The sequence below is a fragment of the Camelina sativa genome, chromosome 7 (genome assembly GCF_030686135.1).
Source record: "Camelina sativa cultivar CO46 ecotype springtype chromosome 7, ASM3068613v1".
NCBI classification, from domain to species: Eukaryota; Viridiplantae; Streptophyta; class Magnoliopsida; order Brassicales; family Brassicaceae; genus Camelina; species Camelina sativa.
In genome coordinates, this window is record NC_141886.1 from 25,614,123 (window position 1) to 25,632,520 (window position 18,398).

At 36.7% G+C, this 18,398-nt stretch overlaps 2 protein-coding genes and 1 pseudogene across 2 annotated transcripts; 2 read left to right on the plus strand and 1 right to left on the minus strand.

Moving 5' to 3' along the window:
• Positions 1-249: 249 nt before the first annotated feature.
• Positions 250-5,840, plus strand: LOC147941699 (uncharacterized; annotated as a pseudogene).
• Positions 5,841-13,802: 7,962 nt separating this feature from the next.
• On the plus strand, positions 13,803-17,234 carry LOC104702210 (putative boron transporter 5). Its single transcript, XM_010418037.2, has 13 exons — positions 13,803-13,937; positions 14,033-14,115; positions 14,205-14,397; positions 14,484-14,622; positions 14,711-14,876; positions 14,963-15,129; positions 15,208-15,381; positions 15,469-15,564; positions 15,644-15,760; positions 15,844-16,181; positions 16,270-16,549; positions 16,674-16,793; positions 16,901-17,234. Exons 1-13 carry the CDS (start codon positions 13,819-13,821, stop codon positions 16,958-16,960), a joined length of 2,052 nt encoding a protein of 683 aa, XP_010416339.1. The 5' UTR covers positions 13,803-13,818; the 3' UTR covers positions 16,961-17,234.
• Positions 17,235-17,472: 238 nt separating this feature from the next.
• On the minus strand, positions 17,473-18,289 carry LOC104702211 (germin-like protein subfamily T member 3). The gene has a single exon (XM_010418038.3). The coding sequence runs from the start codon at positions 18,174-18,176 to the stop codon at positions 17,559-17,561; it is 618 nt and encodes a 205-aa protein (XP_010416340.2). The 5' UTR covers positions 18,177-18,289; the 3' UTR covers positions 17,473-17,558.
• Between the last annotated feature and the right edge of the window lie 109 nt (positions 18,290-18,398).

Sequence of the window (18,398 nt, forward strand, 5' to 3'; positions counted from 1 at the left end):
TCGATGATTCGCCGATTATAAAATGATACTCTCATCGTACGGCGTTTTGAATCTAGTTATATAGAGTCCTTTTCAAAGTCAGATTTTCTCATTGTTTCATTTTTCAATACTCACGGTACGGCGTTTGTTTATTATGATCTACCACTTACTAACCCATGTGCATGTAATTATCTCACTTAATGATTTCATTGTTCTCATAATTTGTTTTTGTCAATTCTTATAATTCATGTTTGCTTTTTTTATCAAAAATGATATGAACAAATAAAAAAAATATATCGGAATTCTTCATATAGATTAAAAAAAAAACATGGTATTGAATTAAAAAAAATGTTACGGTTGGCGATTGTTTGGGCGATTCGCCAGATTCCTTTTCGTCATCTTCCTTTGAAGATTCTGACAGTTATCAACGCTGGAGTGGGGTGGTTTATTCTTCCCTCCCACGATCGAGCGGTTTCTCCCGACATAGTAGTGGATACTTTGCACGATGTAGCGGTTACTCGAAGATGGAATTGGCTCTATATAAAGCACCGCTTTGGGGTTTTCCTCTTCAAACTCCTGAATCAAAACCTTCTTCAATCCCTTCTTCGATCATATCTCCTTTACCCAATGGCTGACAACATTCGCAGTGGTCTTCAAAACATCAATCTAGGGATTGAGGATGCCCCTTTTGCTCTCCCTCAAGATAGTGTCCAACAAGCCGTGGTTGAGAACCTCTTTTGTCTAATGGGGAGACCGCTCATGCCGAGAAAACAGAACATCCAACAAGTGATTGCATCACTTCCTCGATCCTGGGGTTTGGTTGGCCTTGCCCGTGGTCGTATAGTCGAACAACGCCGCTTTCAGTTTTTCTTTCCTTCTGAGGAATCCCTTGAAACCGTTCTGCGCCGTGGACCATGGTCTTTTGCAGATCGAATGTTGGTCCTACAAAGATGGTCTCCGGAGATGGATCCCCTGTCTCTGAATTTTATCTCTTTCTGGATTCAAATACGGAGAATCCCTTTTCACTACATGAATTTGAGGTTTATTGACAGCATTGCTCGCTCACTGGGGGAAATCATAGAAAGCGATTTAAAATCAATTGGAACGTTGATCACCCTCTACGTTTCCAGCGAAACTACCAATTCATGCCGGGGGTGAATACGGTATTAAGTTTCTTCTATGAGCGTCTTCGAGGATCATGTGAAGTATGTGGAATGATGACCCACGATTCTGGTAATTGTCTACTTCACAACAGAGGGCCAGAAAATTTTGATGATGCTGACGACGATGATGATGAGATTCCAGAGGGACATGGAAACCCGGGGGTCCATATCCAGGAGATTGGTGAGGATGGTCAGCCTATTGAAGATGCAGAGGATGATCCTGAGGAACAGAATGTTGCTCCAAACACTGACGAGGGAAGACTTTCGTACATTGATCCAAACCACAACTCATTAGAGGACATCTCTACTGGTGAAAGTGGGGATGAAAGTCTTGATGGGGACACTCTGTATAACCCTATTCCCTCCTTTGTTCATCCTGCAGATGACACCCCAGGAATAATTGAGACACTAAGCCGAGACCTGCGCAAGAGAAAACAAGATTCTGATAGTTCTGCAGAGTCTCCTTTTTCCAGGAAACGGAAGTTGAACACAGCTCTCACATACATTGTGAAGGAAGAAGGCAGTGGATCGAGAGAGACTGCTCAGAAAGGTGACCAAGATAGAGCCGCGGTGGGGCCTGTTCCACCACCAGTTCCATGAGAGTTGGTTTTGGAACTGTCAAGGATTAGGACAACCCTTGACAGTTCGACGCCTAGAGGAGATGCAACGCCTGTATCTCCTGGACATGTTGTTCCTGGTAGAAACAAAACAACAAGACGACTATATGAGAGAGTTAGGTGTAAGTATGGGCTTCAAAGAGATGTGTCTTGTTCCCCCTAGAGGATTAAGTGGTGGTCTCTGTGTATTGTGGAAAGATCATGTTTCTGTTCAAGTAGTGTCTAGTGATGTAAGGCTTGTAGATCTTTATGTTGAATATAAATCCTTTAATTTCTACTTGTCTTGCATCTATGGCCACCCAATACCAAGTGAAAGACATTATCTTTGGGAAAAGCTACAATAGCTGTAAACAGAACAGGTCCATGTGGGGATTTTAATGAGATATTGAGTCCAGATGAAAAGAAGGGGGGTAGACAGAGAAGTACTGCAAGTTTTAGGAACTTCAGTAATATGATCAGTTGTTGCAATATGAAAGACCTACGCTACAAAGGTAACCCGTTCAGTTGGGTTGGGAAACGACAAAAAGAAACAATCGAGTCTTGCTTGGATAGAGTATTCATAAACTCAGACTGGCAAGCGATGTACCCGGCATCTGAAACAGAATTCCTTCCTTTGGCTGGTTCAGATCTTGCACCGGTTATCATTGATATTGCGGAGGTCGACTGCTCTAAGAGAGGTCAGTTTCACTATGACAAAAGATACTCTACAAATGAAGAATTTACTGCTTCTGTAAAAAAAGATGGAGTTCCGGAAACAGAGATAATCAAGGAGGTATACAAAACAAAATCCATCAATGTAGACGTGAGATTGCTGCTTGGAAACAAAAAACAAAGACAAATTCGGCTGAGCGGATCAGTTCCCTTACTTACCGACTCGATAAAGCGGAGAGATGCCATCAAACACCTCATTCGACTGTCCACCAACTACGGAATGATCTAAATCAAACTTATCGTGAGGAAGAACAGTATTGGAAACTAAAGAGGAGAAACACATGGCTACATCTCGGAGATCGTAATACAAAATACTTTCATGCTACTACAAAAACAAGAAAAGCTCGGAATAGAATAAAATCTATCATTGACGAGCAAGGAATGGAACACTTTCGCGATGATGCTATTGGAAGAGTTGCTGAAGACTATTTTAGGCACATGTTCATAACATCGCAGCATACCGATCTTGAAGATATTATTGTCGGAATTGAGTGCAAATTGACTAGTGACATGAACAGATATTTGCTGCTCCCAATTACTGATGAAGAGATAAAAACAGCAGTCTTCTCAATTGGAGCAGATCGTGCTCCTGGATTTGATGGTTTTACAGCTGCGTTTTATCAACAATTTTGGGACTTGGTTGGATCAGATGTGTGTTATATGGTGCGTCAATTCTTTGAAACGGAGGAACTCGATGGAAGAATTAACAAGACTCATATTTGTCTCATCCCAAAATTTACCAACCCGAAGAACAAGGCTGACTTCCGACCTATAAGCCTCTGTACGGTACACTACAAGATTATCTCAAAGATTTTGGTGCTGCGCCTAAAGCGATGCCTAGGGTCCGTTATTTCAGAATATCAGGCAGCCTTTGTTCCAGGTCGCAATTTTTCAGATAATGTCTTGGTTTCTCATGAACTATTACATGCTCTCAAAGCCAAGAAAGAATGTCAACGTGCATACCACGCCATCAAAACAGATATTAGCAAAGCGTATACCGAGTTGAGTGGAACTTCTTGGAGAAGGTCATGCTGCAACTGGGATTTGATAGCAAGTGGGTGAAATGGATCATGGCGTGTGTTCGATCAGTATCTTATGAGATTCTTATCAATGGCTCACCATATGGACATATATATCCTACAAGAGGTATACGCCAAGGTGATCCCCTCTCGCCATATTTGTTTTTATTTTGTGCTGAAGTGTTGAGTCGAATGATCCAGAAGGCTGAAGCTAATAAACAGATTCATGGTTTAAAGCTTAACAGGCATACTCCCTCCATATCACATCTGTTATTTGCAGATGATTCTCTCTTTTTTTGTCGCTCAACAAATGAAGATTGTCTGCATTTGGCGTCATTATTTCATAAGTATGAGGATGCTTCGGGGTAGAAAATCAACTACAACAAATCCTCTGTGATATTTGGTATGAAAACACCAGAATCAAAACGCCAAAGGATACAACAGATTTTGGGCATTAGTAGAGTAGGTGGTGGAGGAAAATACTTGGGTCTACCGGAGCAGTTTGGTAGGAAGAAAGTCGATCTGTTTGAACATGTTGTGAAAAAGGTTAAAGAGAGAACAGAGGGCTGGTCGACTAAATACATATCCCCAGCAGGCAAGGAAATATTGATTAAAGTTGTGGCTCTAGCCTTTCCGGTTTATTCAATGAATTGCTTCATGTTGCCTTCTGCTATTTGTGATGAAATTACGAGTGTTGTCTCTGCTTTTTGGTGGAGGAAAGAAAATGGAAGAAGAAAAATACCTTGGGTAGCATGACAAAGAATGTCTCTCCCAAAGAAAGAAGGAGGCCTCGGTTTCAAATACCTTCATAATTTCAATAGAGCACTCCTAGCAAAACAGGCCTAGCGTATTCTTATGAACCCCAATAGTCTCCTCGCTCGCATCTATAAAGATTTGTACCATCCAAGAACTACCTTCATGAAATCAGCTATAGGCCAATATACTTCATACGGGTGGAGATCCATCCAAGAGGGTAAAAGTTTACTTAGTCAAGGCCTTCGTGTTCGCCTTGGAGATGGTCAAAATACACGCATATGGGACGACCCCTGGCTTCCCACATTACCTCCACGCCCTGCAGCAGGTCCAGTGATTGATCCTAACATGAAAGTTTCAGATTTATGGACAGAAAACAGTAGAGAATGGGATCTAGTAATTTTTGAAGGCGTCCTCACACCTGAAGATCAGCAGCTAGCCTCTGAATTGTACCTCTCAAAGTATGCAGAAAAAAGATACTTATGAATGGGCATATACAACAAATGCACAGTATACGGTTCGATCAGGGTATTGGGTGGCGACTCATGTTGGTCTATCTGAGGAAGACATAGCCCTCCCACCGATTGGTTCCGTGGAGTTAAAACAAGATGTATGGAAACTCCAACTACCTCCAAAACTTAAGCACTTTCTTTGGAGAGGTTTATCTGGCGCTCTAGCAACAAATACACAACTTCGGACAAGATCAATCCCAGCAGACCCAATATGTCAGAGGTGTTGTTTGGCTGATGAAACCATCAATCATCTCATTTTTACATGCCCCTACCCACAAACCATATGGCGTATGGTACAAAGTAATATAGGGAAACAACTCCCTTTTGCAGATGATTTTGAGACAAACACTCGTCTGCTCATTACTCTACAGAAGAACTCATCACTCACTCAACAACAAGGACTTCTTCCAATATGGATGATTTGGCGAATATGGAAATCACGGAATGATTACATATTTCAAAAAATCAATCGTCGTCCTGCAAGCGAAATAAAAAAAAGGAATCGACGATGTTGCTGAATGGATAGAGACAACACAACTTCAGAACCAAAGTGCAGTAGTATCAGGATTGCAACCACCCCGAAGCAATCCACCAAGAAATCATAGTCGGGAATGGAATCCTCCACCATGTGGCTGGGTAAAGTGTAATTTTGATAGTGGATATGTAAATGGAAGACCTTACACAAGTACATGCTGGATTATTCGAGACTCCACAGGTCAGGTTCTTTACTCTGGTTGTGCAAAACTACAATCTTCAACGTCAGTTCTTCAGGCCGAAGCCCTAGGCTTCCTTCATGCTCTACAATTGACGTGGGCTCACGGACTCCAACATACATAATTTGAAAGTGATAGTCGTGAACTAGTTAACTTGATCAACAAGATGGGCGATCACTCAAAGATTGGCACTCTCCTATATGATATCCGTTACTGGATGTCAAAACTCCCAATGTCATCTTTGGAACATGTCAACAGAGAAAGAAACGCAGCAGCAGATACTCTATGTCGTAAAGCTCCCTTAATAAGTGGATTGTATCAATACTTTACAGTACCACCAAGGTGGCTAACTCCATATTTGTATCAACATTAACAAGCTAATAAAGTTACAGATGTTCAAAAAAGAAAATATTATATGAACCACCACCCATGTGCAATTGTGCATATATTCAACTTAATTATTTCATTGTTCAAATCTTATAGTTTGAAATATAGTTTGCTTACATTTTATAGAATGCAAAACTTTACGCAGATCTAGATACGGTTTAAAAACCATAATATCATGACTTTCCAGAATTATAATCTACTATCCACAATTCTACACACACGTCTATAACGAACTCATAATCAGTTTTCGATTATGGTTCATCATTTTTTCCAATTCTTCTAGTTTATAATTGTTGGAATTTCTATCTTTATTGTGATTGTTGATGATAGATATAGCCAACAAGAAAATAATATAAAACCGAGGACAAAAATTGTTAGTAGGTTTATCGAAGATGTTAGATTACTATTTAGTACTAGATTAAGACCCGTGCTAGAGCACGGATCGAAATTCATTTTATTTATATTGTAATTTTTACATAAAATATAATTTATGTGATTATTTTTAAAAGTTTTTTTGGATAAAAACATTATGCAATAAAATCATATGCTAAATATGATTGCTTGAAAAAAGACACATATTTTGTAAATTTTATATTGTTAATGATTTTAGATAAGTACCGTGCTATAACACTGGTTAAATTTTATTTTATACAAAATTTTGTATATTTTTATATTTTAAAATAAAATTTTAATATGTTGTATTAGTTTATGTATGTGAAGTTTTTTCAACAATGACTTGAATGTCATTATAAGACATAATTTTGTACATTTAGTATTTAAAAAGTTAGTTATTATATTATGAGTAATTTAATATATTGTTATACTTTTTGTTTTAATATACTTGGTTTCTTTAAATTCTTTCATATTATAGTGATATATTAATGACATTGCTATAACAAACCAATTTAGAGTGTTTATAGTTTCTAACTTTTATATCAAGTTTAAATATTTTAAAAATATTTCAAAATAAATTATTTAAAGTTTATTATATTATATAAAATTATAAAATTCATCAAAAAAAATATGAAATTGAATTGAAATATTCAAATTTTGACCTGTTACTTTTTAATTCAATAGATCTTATTTTTATAAAATAATATTACTAAAGCTTGAACATTTTATAGATTGAAAAATTTATATTTGTTTTAAAAAATTCAACTTATGGTATATCCGGAAATAAAACTATTTTTTAATTATAATAAATAATATGATAATTTATTTGTTTCACAAAATAGACTCATATATAAAAATGAGAGGTGAATTATAATGATAATTAACAAACTAATATGTTAAGTTAGATATCAAAATTTTTTATTTGATGAATAATTTAATAAAAGAAATTAATATGGTAAGTTAGATGATATCAAATGATTCCTTAGAATATTCTCTTTAAGATTTTTGGAAACAACGTGCTCTACTAATAAAATCTTCCGAAAATAAATGAAGGTTGCACTCACTATTTAATTTGTAACAAATTAATCTATAACCTATTTATAACCAACTTATTAAAATTATATAGTTTACAAAACAATGTTGTGTACTTCCGTTTTATTATAAAGGGGATTGGTGTACTGTATATCTATTTGTATTTTACTTAATGATGTAAGCTAATAGCAGAAGATGTTAAAAAAGAAAAACTGTTGCAGGTTTATTAATTAAAATTTTAATATATATGACGTATTAAGCAGTGCATATTTATTAATCTGGTACACAGCAAAAGATGATGACTTTTTTTTTTAGGATGATTAAGCTTTCTATGAGCAGAAGGAAAAATGGCAATTGATTTGACGAACAGAAGCATAAGCAATAGCTGGCCGCTGATATGATATCAAAATGATATAAGAACCATAGCATATGCATATCCTATCACATGATAGTATTGGAGATCAAAATACAGATTATTTAGAGAACAAAAATACAGATGATTTCTTCGTCTTAAAGTTAAGCAAATATTTTTTTTTTATTGTTTATGATATTCGTACGGAATATAATAATTTATTATAATATGATAAATTGTAGATCAAAATGCAGATAATCTGTAGTTTTCGTTTAAATAAACCCAAAATTATTTACCACCATATAATAATGTATCCTGTACTTCAGAAAATTTTGAGACGGCGTAGTAGATCATTCTCTACGCTATGGTATTAGGTTCGGACCCACACATACGGGCGGAGTTATTTTTACATAATTTAAAAAATATATATAATTGTCAAGCGATTAAACCTGTCTAATATGTCTGATTGCAACGTTTATTTTTTTTTTACCCGAAAAAATCCTATTCCTCGTAATTCACATGAGTAAATAATATGTCCGTATATGTTCTGCTTGAATTCTTGTTTCCAAAATTTTTATCCCGTATTTTGTCATACATAAATATATCCACACAAAATTCTCATAACCAGATTATTATGGAACTAATTTGCTATTTCCTAAAGTATAATAAATCTGTTGTTTAATCTTTTTTTTTTCTTCTTAATATGTAAATTGGGTCAGTTTGGCAACATGGATATTTGATATGATTTTTTTTTTAACCCTTAAGTGTATTCCCCAATTAATAGTATAGATTTCCTTCAATTATTGAATGAAATATTCCTTAGTTATACTAATGACAATTTAGTGTAAATAATATAGTAAGAGAAAGGCAAATAATAAAATATGATATAAAGTATTTTATATAGGAGATACAAGAAGATATTTTATTAATAAGAATTCTATTAATTTGGATATTATTAGTTTTTTAAGTAATATATGTGTCCGTAATTGATGGAGAAATAAAATTACAAAATTGTTTCCTGAGGGAAAAGACTATAATTGGTCATTAAATCCCTTATATAATTGGTCTTAGTTACGGTATTATATCATTGGATTTAATAAATTTTATTTAGTCATTAGATCCCTATATATCTCAGCTATTAGTATAATATTATTACTTGTTTTCATTTTTATTAGACTGGATTTTCTAAATTTTAAGATTTCTGTAAAAACATTATTGTAACAACCCGTCTCGTGGACCCCACTAGCCTACCCGCTAGCTTACTCCCAACGGAACCCAAGCTGGTCCTTCAGGGCATCGATCCTAACCCCTCACCGTGGACAGGAACTATTCATCTGTAGGTTAATTGGTGACAGCTTGTCCTGTGGGAAGGTTGTTAAAAGGTGGGGACCAGGGTTCGAGGAATGCCTGGCGCACCAATAACCTACTAGTGGATTTGGATGAATAGTTCCATTTCCAAGGTGAGGGGTTATGATCGATGCCCTGTAGGGCCAACTTGGGGTCCATTGGGGCAGTTAGCGATGGGCTAGTGGGGTCTGCGGGACGGGTTGTCACAATTATAACTACATATTTATATATAATGTTTAACTATATAGTTATCCAAATTAAAGTATATATTCATGTCATTTCGATTGGTGATCATATGTTCTTTTGAGCAAATATAGTTATTGTTTTTAGCAAAAGAATAAACATTGAGTCAGTTTCAAATGATCTTCGATTTTTTCATCATTATAGCTTTATAAAATTATTAGAAAGGTAACATTATTTATATTTCTGAAAATATGATTTTAAATATATATATATATTTTTTTACATCTCATAATATAGTTATATTATTATATTACAATACATAGTGAAATTAATTTAATTTTGAAAATATGTAGGGGTAATATTTATCAATTTTTGAACAATATTTACCAATTTTAGAATTTATAGGAGCAAAATATTGTGTATATAAATAAATTGAATAGCAGTGACAGTTGACAAAATATATATATATATATATATATATATAGCAATGACAGTTTTATGTAATTTTATAGAATACTAAAGGTGAATAATAAATTGGTTACAAAACTCTTTGGCGACGACACATCAGCTTTTTCTGCAGAATGCTTCTCTTTTAATATATCGAGGATATAACTATATATACAAACTTTTTAAAGTACTTCAGAAAAAGCATTAAGGAGAATTTTGATGTTTTAATTAGTCACTTGACTAATAAACAAAATAAATAAATAAATAAATAATAAAACAGTTTTCATTTTTTTTAAAAATTGTCAAAGTAATTAATCTCTTTTCTTTAAAAATGTTTTACTTTAAGAAGATAGTTTTTCTAGATTTTCAATGCAATATTTTCTTATTGAAAAATTAGAAACTTTAAGATAAATAATTTAATAATGAATACTATTACCTTAAAGTTATAGAATTATGTAAATTTAAAAAAAGAAATGCATTTACAATCAATTTTTAATGTCTTTTATGAATATCCGATTAAATCAAAACGATATACAAAAAGTTAGTTTGGTTTTGCGCAATCATGAATAGGAATTATAGTCAAATTTTGTTTATAAAAATTACAATGTATATAAAAAACCTTTAAAAATACATTAATTAGAAACATTAAGAGTAAGTTTTAAAACATCTTCAACCCCACTTCAGATCCTTGCTCTCATATCCCACTTCTCCAATAAGTATTATTTTTTTTTTCTTTCTTTTTTTCGAGTTTTGACTAGTATTAGTTACTTTACTTCATATTTAGGCATGTCAATTTGGCCAAAGCCCGCGGGCTGGCCCGGCCCGGCCCTGAAAAATAGCGGATTCGAACTTAAATAGATATGTCCAGAAAAAATAGGGCTTTTCGGGCTCAACCCATTTGGACTATAGGGTTTTTCGGGCTTAGTCCGATCGGGCTCGGGCCCGAAAAGCCCTTTAAAAATATATTTGTACTTTTTTGTTAACATTTTTGTTTGATTGCAATATTTGATTTATAATTTATTATAATTAAAGTTTTAAACTCTAATCCTAGTTTTTATATTTACTTAAAAATCATACTTAATACTTTAAAAAATTTTATCTATGTTATTTTATATGAATTATATATTAGTTTATTTGTTTAAAGTATCAAAATTTTGTTTAGTTTTAAACTTTTTATATTAAATTAAGTTGGTTGTAATTAATATATATGAGTTATTAAATTTTTGATTGATTTGTTTTACAGTGCACCTTTAAACACTGTTTTGTAAGGCTTATATGTTTGAATTTTTGATCGGTAAGATAAACCCGAAAAAGCTCGAAAAGCCATGTAGTCTTGTTAGGACCGGGCTCGAACTTTAAAATATAGGTTCGGAAATATTTCGGGTCGGGCCAAGCCGGGCTCAAACATATGCGGACTTTACGGGTTTCGAGCTAGGCCGGGCCGGGCCAGTCCGATTGACACCCCTATTCATATTAATCACGTAACACTATCCATCCACCTGTAGTATTTTTTAACACAACCTGATATACTTTTTGGCGAAACCTTCTAAAAAAACAAAGCAAGATTACTCTAATTTGAGGTTGAATAAAAAAATATCTTTCGGCTGTCAATTAAACAGTACTTTCTGGTTTCCAGTATCCATGGCTGTCAACAGTACATGTAAGAAGAAGAGCCCATTAAAATCTTTCCTACGAAAAACCAACTTGACGACATATAATAATCCACCATTAATCGTAAAAAAAAAAAAAAGAATCCACCATTCGACTAGTGATACGTGTCAGTAGGACCACCAAAACAGACGTGTATATTTTTTAATCAAATGACCGTTGCCTTTGTGACCTTACTCAACTTTTTATAAAAATCGTATCTTCGTTCAAAGCCTTACAATACATATCGCTGCTACACACACAACACAGAGCAATTTACTTCAGCTCCGGTGGTTCTCGTTATCTCTTTCGTCGCATTTTGTATGTTATTGCATGTCAAGTCTTTCTTTTATTTTGATACCAAAAAAAAAAAAAAGTCTTTCTTTTATTTGATTTTCCTCTGTAAAGATAGATGTCAAAAAGAATATGAAACTGCTACTTTCGATATCAAAAACCTATATATATATTATTTTTAAAAAAAAATAATTGTTTCATCTTCCTTCTTGTGGATCTAGATTAGATGTACGACGACGCATCTTAAATTCTTAATCACTGTCACTGGAGTTTTATTGAATTAAAAGTATTAGATTTTTTTTTTTTTTTTTTGGTACATCTTCTTTTTTTTGTGAATAACCACGGTTTTACCCCTGGGGTTTATTGACTATAAAGTAAAAAGAACCTACAACCGGATGTGTTTCGGCCACGCATGGCCATCAACATCATCCCTCAAAAAAGTAGCAACAACATTAGGAACCAAATCAAAAGCATGAAAACCAGGCGGTAAAGAAAACGCATATCCCGCTAAACCATCAGCTAGACGATTAGCTTTACGATACACATGTTTAATACGGACAATTCAGTCCCTAACAAGGAAGCCATGACACAGACGCACCAGAAAAGACAAAGGATGAGAATCATTGATCCCTGTCGTAAGAAAACCCACCACAATCTCAGAATCTACTTCTAACTCTGACCGTGTGACTCTCTTCTCCCACGCTACATATAGCCCATAGTAGATGCCCCACAGCTCCGCCAATTGTGCCGAGCATCGACCAATGTTAACCACAAACCCGCTACACCAAGCCCCTACCGAGTTCCGCAACACACTACATGCAGTTGCAGGACCCGGATTTCCTTTGGACGCCCCATCAGTATTTATCTTGTACCACCCCTGTTCCGGAGCCACCCAACCAATCTGCTTATCCACTTCGACCACTCGAGCATTCTGTTCGCAAGGCAACGAATTTGCCAGATTTACCTCTGTTGCGAAGTCTTTAATGAAACGGACCCTGTCCCGACAGATCCTTCTTTCGCCAAACACGTCACTACACCGCCATTCCCAGCTCCACCAGATATCCATGGCAAACACTGTAGACCAATCTCCCTCCCTTGTGACAATCCCTCTACCTAAATTCTCATAAACCCATCCCAGTAGAAACTGAGAGAAAAATACCAGTCTTTTACTAGGCGGTAGAATACGATCCCACAGGCCAGACATGACAGGACAATCCCTGAGAACATGGAGAATAGTCTCTATACCTCCTTGACAAATCGTACAAACATCTGAATCACACAAATGATGTCTCTTCCTCTCAGAGTTCGTCATAATCACTTGATGCATTACCAACCAGAGAAAGATTCTAACCCGCTCAGGAGCTATCACCCGCCATATCCTCTTATATGCAGTTTCCATATTCTGTGCAGGCCTCTCCTCACGTATCAGGAGATTGTACGCAGATGCAACTGTAAACCTACCCTCCGAGTTTCCTCCCCACGACAACCTATCAGAAGCCCCAGTGAAACTGTCCAATACTACAGCCGCCAGCTCTAAACACTTTTCCTGCGACACATATAGTGATATACGGGAAAGATCCCATCCCACACCATCTGTCCATAACTCTTTGGCTGTGAGTTTATCAAACCCCGGAGGCAAAGCACCCATTGTTCCTTCGATAAGTGGCTCCCCTGCAAGCCATTTATCTGTCCAAAATAGAATCTTCTTCCCATCTCCGACCACCCAATTAACTCCACGGGTAACCACTTCCCGCAACCCCATACATACACTCCTCCACGTCGAAGAGAAATGACTCTTGACTGATATCCAGGATGTATCATGAATATCGCCCACCTTATACTTACTCCTCACTATGCGTGCCCAAAGGCTTGCTTGATCATGTAAAACTCTCCAACCCACCTTCGCCAGTAGAGCTTTGTTCATATCACGACACGCTCTAATCCCGAGTCCCCCTTCCCCCTTGGGACGACACACTTTGCTCCACGCAACCAAATGATGCTTTCGCTTCTCTGTATCCTTTGTCATAAAAAGAAAATTCTCATGACTTATTTCCTTGTTTTGTGCATTGTCATGTTTCTCTAACTGTGTGTGAGATAGATAGATAAGAACACTCTCCTTTTCCATAAATTAAATTTTAATTAAAAAAGCTATGAAGTTTATTCTCGATATGTTTTCCACAATATTTAAGCTTACTTTTTGAGTGGACCTAAGGCTAATAATATCTGAACAGAAGAACGAGTTTTGGTGAGCCTTCAAGTGATTTGGGATATGGAGGAAGAAAGAGTGGAAGGCTCAAAGAAGCCATTTCGAGGTATCGTAGGAGATCTCAGAGGAAGAGCCTTGTGTTACAAGCAAGATTGGGTCGCTGGTCTCCGTTCTGGTTTCGGGTACCTTTCAAAACACTCAAGTATTATATTCTGACCATTGAGTCCAAAAGAGGAACATACGTCGTGATTTATTTTGTTTGGTGAGGTTTTTGCAGGATTTTAGCACCCACAACATATATTTTCTTCGCCTCTGCCCTTCCTATTATCGCCTTTGGCGAGCAACTCAGCCACGACACAGGTTTATATGGGTCTTTAAAGTTGCACAAGTATTATTTGATCTTGTTTTTAGTTAAGCGTTATCTGAATTCAAATTTTGGGGAATTATAGAGGGATCATTGAGCACAGTGGAAACGTTAGCATCTACAGCCTTATGTGGAGTGATGCACTCAATATTGGGAGGACAACCATTGCTGATACTTGGAGTTGCAGAACCAACTGTCTTAATGTACAAGTACTTGTACCACTTCGCTAAAGGAAGACCAGAATTGGGAAAAGAACTCTACTTAGCTTGGGTTGCTTGGTAACTACTCCAAAACCCTAAATCCTTTTTTTTTTTAATAAATGTTTTCCTGTAAAGTTATGGTTTTGCTGGCTGTTAAATTCTAGGGTTTTTGTGTGGACGGCTTTGTTACTGTTCGTAATGGCGATATTCAACGTGGCTTATATCATCAACCGGTTCACGAGGATCGCTGGTGAGCTGTTTGGTATGTTGATTGCTGTTCTGTTTCTTCAACAAACAATAAAGGTATATATATATCATCATTACCAAAACACTCAACCACCATGATAGGTCAAAAGTTATTATTATATACGTTTTGAAATGAAATTGGTAGGGAATGGTTAGCGAATTTAGGATTCCAAAAGGTGAAGACTCAAAACTTGAAAAGTATCAGTTTGAGTGGCTCTACACAAACGGACTTCTAGGTCTTATTTTCACCGTCGGCCTTGTCTACACCGCTTTGAAGAGCAGAAAAGCAAGGTCTTGGCGATACGGAACAGGTAAGAGAGCTTTATTCTTCTCTTTTAGTGGTCATTTCTGTGTAAAGAACAGCTACAAGACCTTACAATTATGATTCTTTGTGAAGGATGGTGCCGAAGCTTCATCGCAGACTATGGAGTTCCATTGATGATTGTGGTTTGGACAGCATTGTCTTTCGGTACGCCATCAAAACTACCCTCGGGTGTCCCGAGAAGACTCGTTAGTCCTCTTCCATGGGACTCTGTTTCTTTAACCCATTGGACTGTCATCAAGGTTACAAACACAACTACATTTTAAGATCTTGCTTCATCATCCGAACCTCTTTTAAGATTCAGTCTTTGTTCTTTACAGGACATGGGGAAAGTCTCTGTGGTCTACATATTTGCGGCGTTTATACCCGCATTGACGATCGCAGGTCTCTACTTCTTTGACCACAGCGTTGTCTCGCAGCTCGCGCAGCAGAAGGAGTTCAACCTCAAGAACCCTTCTGCGTATCACTACGACATTCTCTTGTTAGGTTTCATGGTAATCAGTGAAACTCTGTTTCTTTCTCTGCAAAGCTCACATTAACTCTCTCTTGTTAAAATATCCAAAAGTTGTGTTGTTTGTTAGGTGTTGATCTGTGGATTGCTTGGTCTGCCTCCTTCCAACGGAGTCCTCCCACAATCTCCTATGCACACCAAAAGCCTTGCTGTTCTCAGACGACAGGTCTAATTAATACTCAGTTAATGAACACTCAAGATTCAGATTAAGCTGGTCTTGATGAAACTTGGTTTTTTCTATACAGTTAATGCGGAGGAAGATGGTGATGACAGCCAAAGAAACCATCAGACAGGGAGCAACGTCGTCACAAGTGTACGAGGATATGCAACAAGTCTTCATAGAAATGGACAAAAGTCCACTAGTAAGCAGCACTATTAGTGGTAGACTCATCATTATTCAGTGATCCGGTTTTCAAAATATAAGCTCATATTTTTATATCAACAGGCTGAGACAAACTTAACCCTGGTAAATGAGCTGCAAGATCTGAAAGAGGCAGTGATGAAGAAGAACGACGACGGTGGAGATAGCAGCGACGAGAGTGGTTTCGATCCAGAGAAGCACCTTGACGCTTACTTGCCTGTACGAGTCAACGAGCAGAGAGTGAGCAACCTGTTGCAATCATTGCTAGTGATAGGTGCAGTGTTCGCTATACCGGCTATTAAGCTCATACCGACTTCACTTCTCTGGGGGTATTTCGCTTACATGGCCATTGACAGCCTCCCAGACAATCAGTTCTTCGAGCGCACAGTGCTTCTCTTTGTCCCACCAAGCAGGAGATTCAAGTGTGTGCTCTGAAAAATACTCTGTTTCTTTCATTTTTTTTACTTCATATTTCCTTCAAAAGACTAATCATGTGATTATTGTTGTTAGGGTCTTGGAGGGAGCGCATGCGTCGTTCGTGGAGAAAGTACCATACAAGTCAATGGCTGCATTCACACTGTTTCAGATATTTTACTTTGGGCTGTGCTACGGAGTGACGTGGATTCCGGTGGCTGGAATCATGTTTCCGGTTCTTTTCTTCCTCTTGATAGCAATCAGACAGTACCTTCTCCCCAAGCTCTTTAAACCAGCTCATCTCCGAGAACTCGATGCCGCAGAGTACGAAGAGATCCCTGGAACTCCTAGAAACCCGCTTGAACTGTCTTTCAGGGTATGTCAGTAATGTCTATGTAATATTTACATTCTTGTCACTTAAGGCATTCTAGAGTATTTTAAAATATTGAGATTAATTTGGCGAATTAGTGCTGACGAGTACTTATAACCTTGTTTAAAAGTCGACTAACTCGACGAGAGGCGTCCAAGAGTGCGATGCTGAGATTCTAGACGAGTTAACCACGAGCAGAGGGGAGCTCAAAGTCCGTACGCTCGGTCATAACGAAGACAAAGGCCACCAGGTTTAATTCTTTATATATATATATATTCTATATATATATATAGATCGTTGAGTTGATGATGTCTTAACTTTGTAAAAAGAATTTCATAGACTTATGTTATTCTGCAGATTTATCCCAAGGAGATAGTTGAAGTAGGGGATGGGGACATGAGCACTCCGAGAGAGTGATCTATCAACAATAACGATCAAGACCATTTTTGCAAAGTGAAGATCATGGTCGTAGTCATGTGCAAAACCTTAGTATTGTAGATCAAAAGTCAAAACACACATGATAATGTATATGGCTTTAATTTTTCCTAAACAAACCTAAGATGATGTGTTTGTCAAAATGTCAGTTTTGTTGTAATTTTTGGACCTGTTGGTTTAAAACTTTTTGTCTTGTTTTATAAATAAGCTCGATTGTAAATTCATACAAGTATAGAAATATATTTTTTTTCATCCGTAATGATTATCAGTATTATGAATCATAACTTCGTTTTTATATACCAAGAAATTCAAAAAATTTAATACTATTGGTTATCAAAATTCAAATTATTTAACTCCGTTGAGGAATTAAAATTTGAAAATGTTAAATAAATACAAATGTTATAGAACCCGCGATTCGTTGCTATATGTTTGTGAAGTAATTAAAACAAATTATTATGATAAAATTATTGTTTTAAGTATACTAGGTGCTTCTATACTAAAAAAAACCACGATTTCATTTATTCATTTAAGGAAACACATAAAAGATTACATTTTTAGAGAGGAAATATAGAACATTTTTTCAAGTAGTAAACTTTGTCCTGAGCATGTTGATTGTTTTACTATCCGCCTTGAACGCCTTCATCAATACTGCGTTTGGAATCGCGGGTTTGGTAGCGAACAAAGTGTGAGGCAGAACAACCTCGCCAGGCAAGTCGTCAGCAACCACCGTCAAGAGACGTGATTGCGTTTTCCCAACGTTCCCCTCGTAATGAATGAGTCCTGGAGGAATCACAAACATATCACCGGGTCCAATAACCTTCTGGTACAACGTGTAGTTAGTCGTCAAGAACCCAACCAAAACCGAGCCTTCGATAACGACCCCTGCCTCGGTTGAACCTGGGTGCGAGTGAGGCGGGTTGTATCCTCCAGGGGCTATTTCAACGTTGTACATGGATATTCCCATAGTGTTTAGGCCTGGAAAGGTCATGAGATTAGCTGAATTAGCGGCAGTACCTTTTGGGTTCGAGGTGTTTAAAGGAGTGTTCAAGCCGGAATAAAAGAAGTCTTCAAAGGTGACTTGTAACTTGCAGGGGTAGCCACTGTTGGTTGGGGAAGATTCGAGATCAGGTACACAGAAGTCTTGTAAGGGGTTACGGTTTATGGATGAGAGAGTAGGATTCGTGAAGAGAGTGATCATGACGAGTGTAAGGAGGATTAAACCTCTGGAGAGGAAAGAAGAGATTTGTGAGGAGATGATGATTGATGATAAATTACGATGTTAATTGTTAGATTGTATAGCGTTGGAAATTGGGTGTTTTTGGATCGACCCTATAGCTTGTTTGGATAAGAATAAGATAAGTTTAAGGGAAACACAAGAAAAATCAAATCTTTATGAATGTTGGGTTCAAATGTGTGCAAT

Coding starts and splice junctions, on each gene's coding strand:
- LOC104702210 (XM_010418037.2), top strand. CDS start 13,819: ATGGAGGAAGAAAGAGTGGAAGGCTCAAAGAAGCCATTTCGAGGTATC. Junction 16,182..16,269: donor CCACCAAGCAGGAGATTCAA/GTGTGTGCTCTG, acceptor TATTGTTGTTAG/GGTCTTGGAGGGAGCGCATG. Junction 16,794..16,900: donor ACGAAGACAAAGGCCACCAG/GTTTAATTCTTT, acceptor GTTATTCTGCAG/ATTTATCCCAAGGAGATAGT.
- LOC104702211 (XM_010418038.3), bottom strand. CDS start 18,176: ATGATCACTCTCTTCACGAATCCTACTCTCTCATCCATAAACCGTAAC.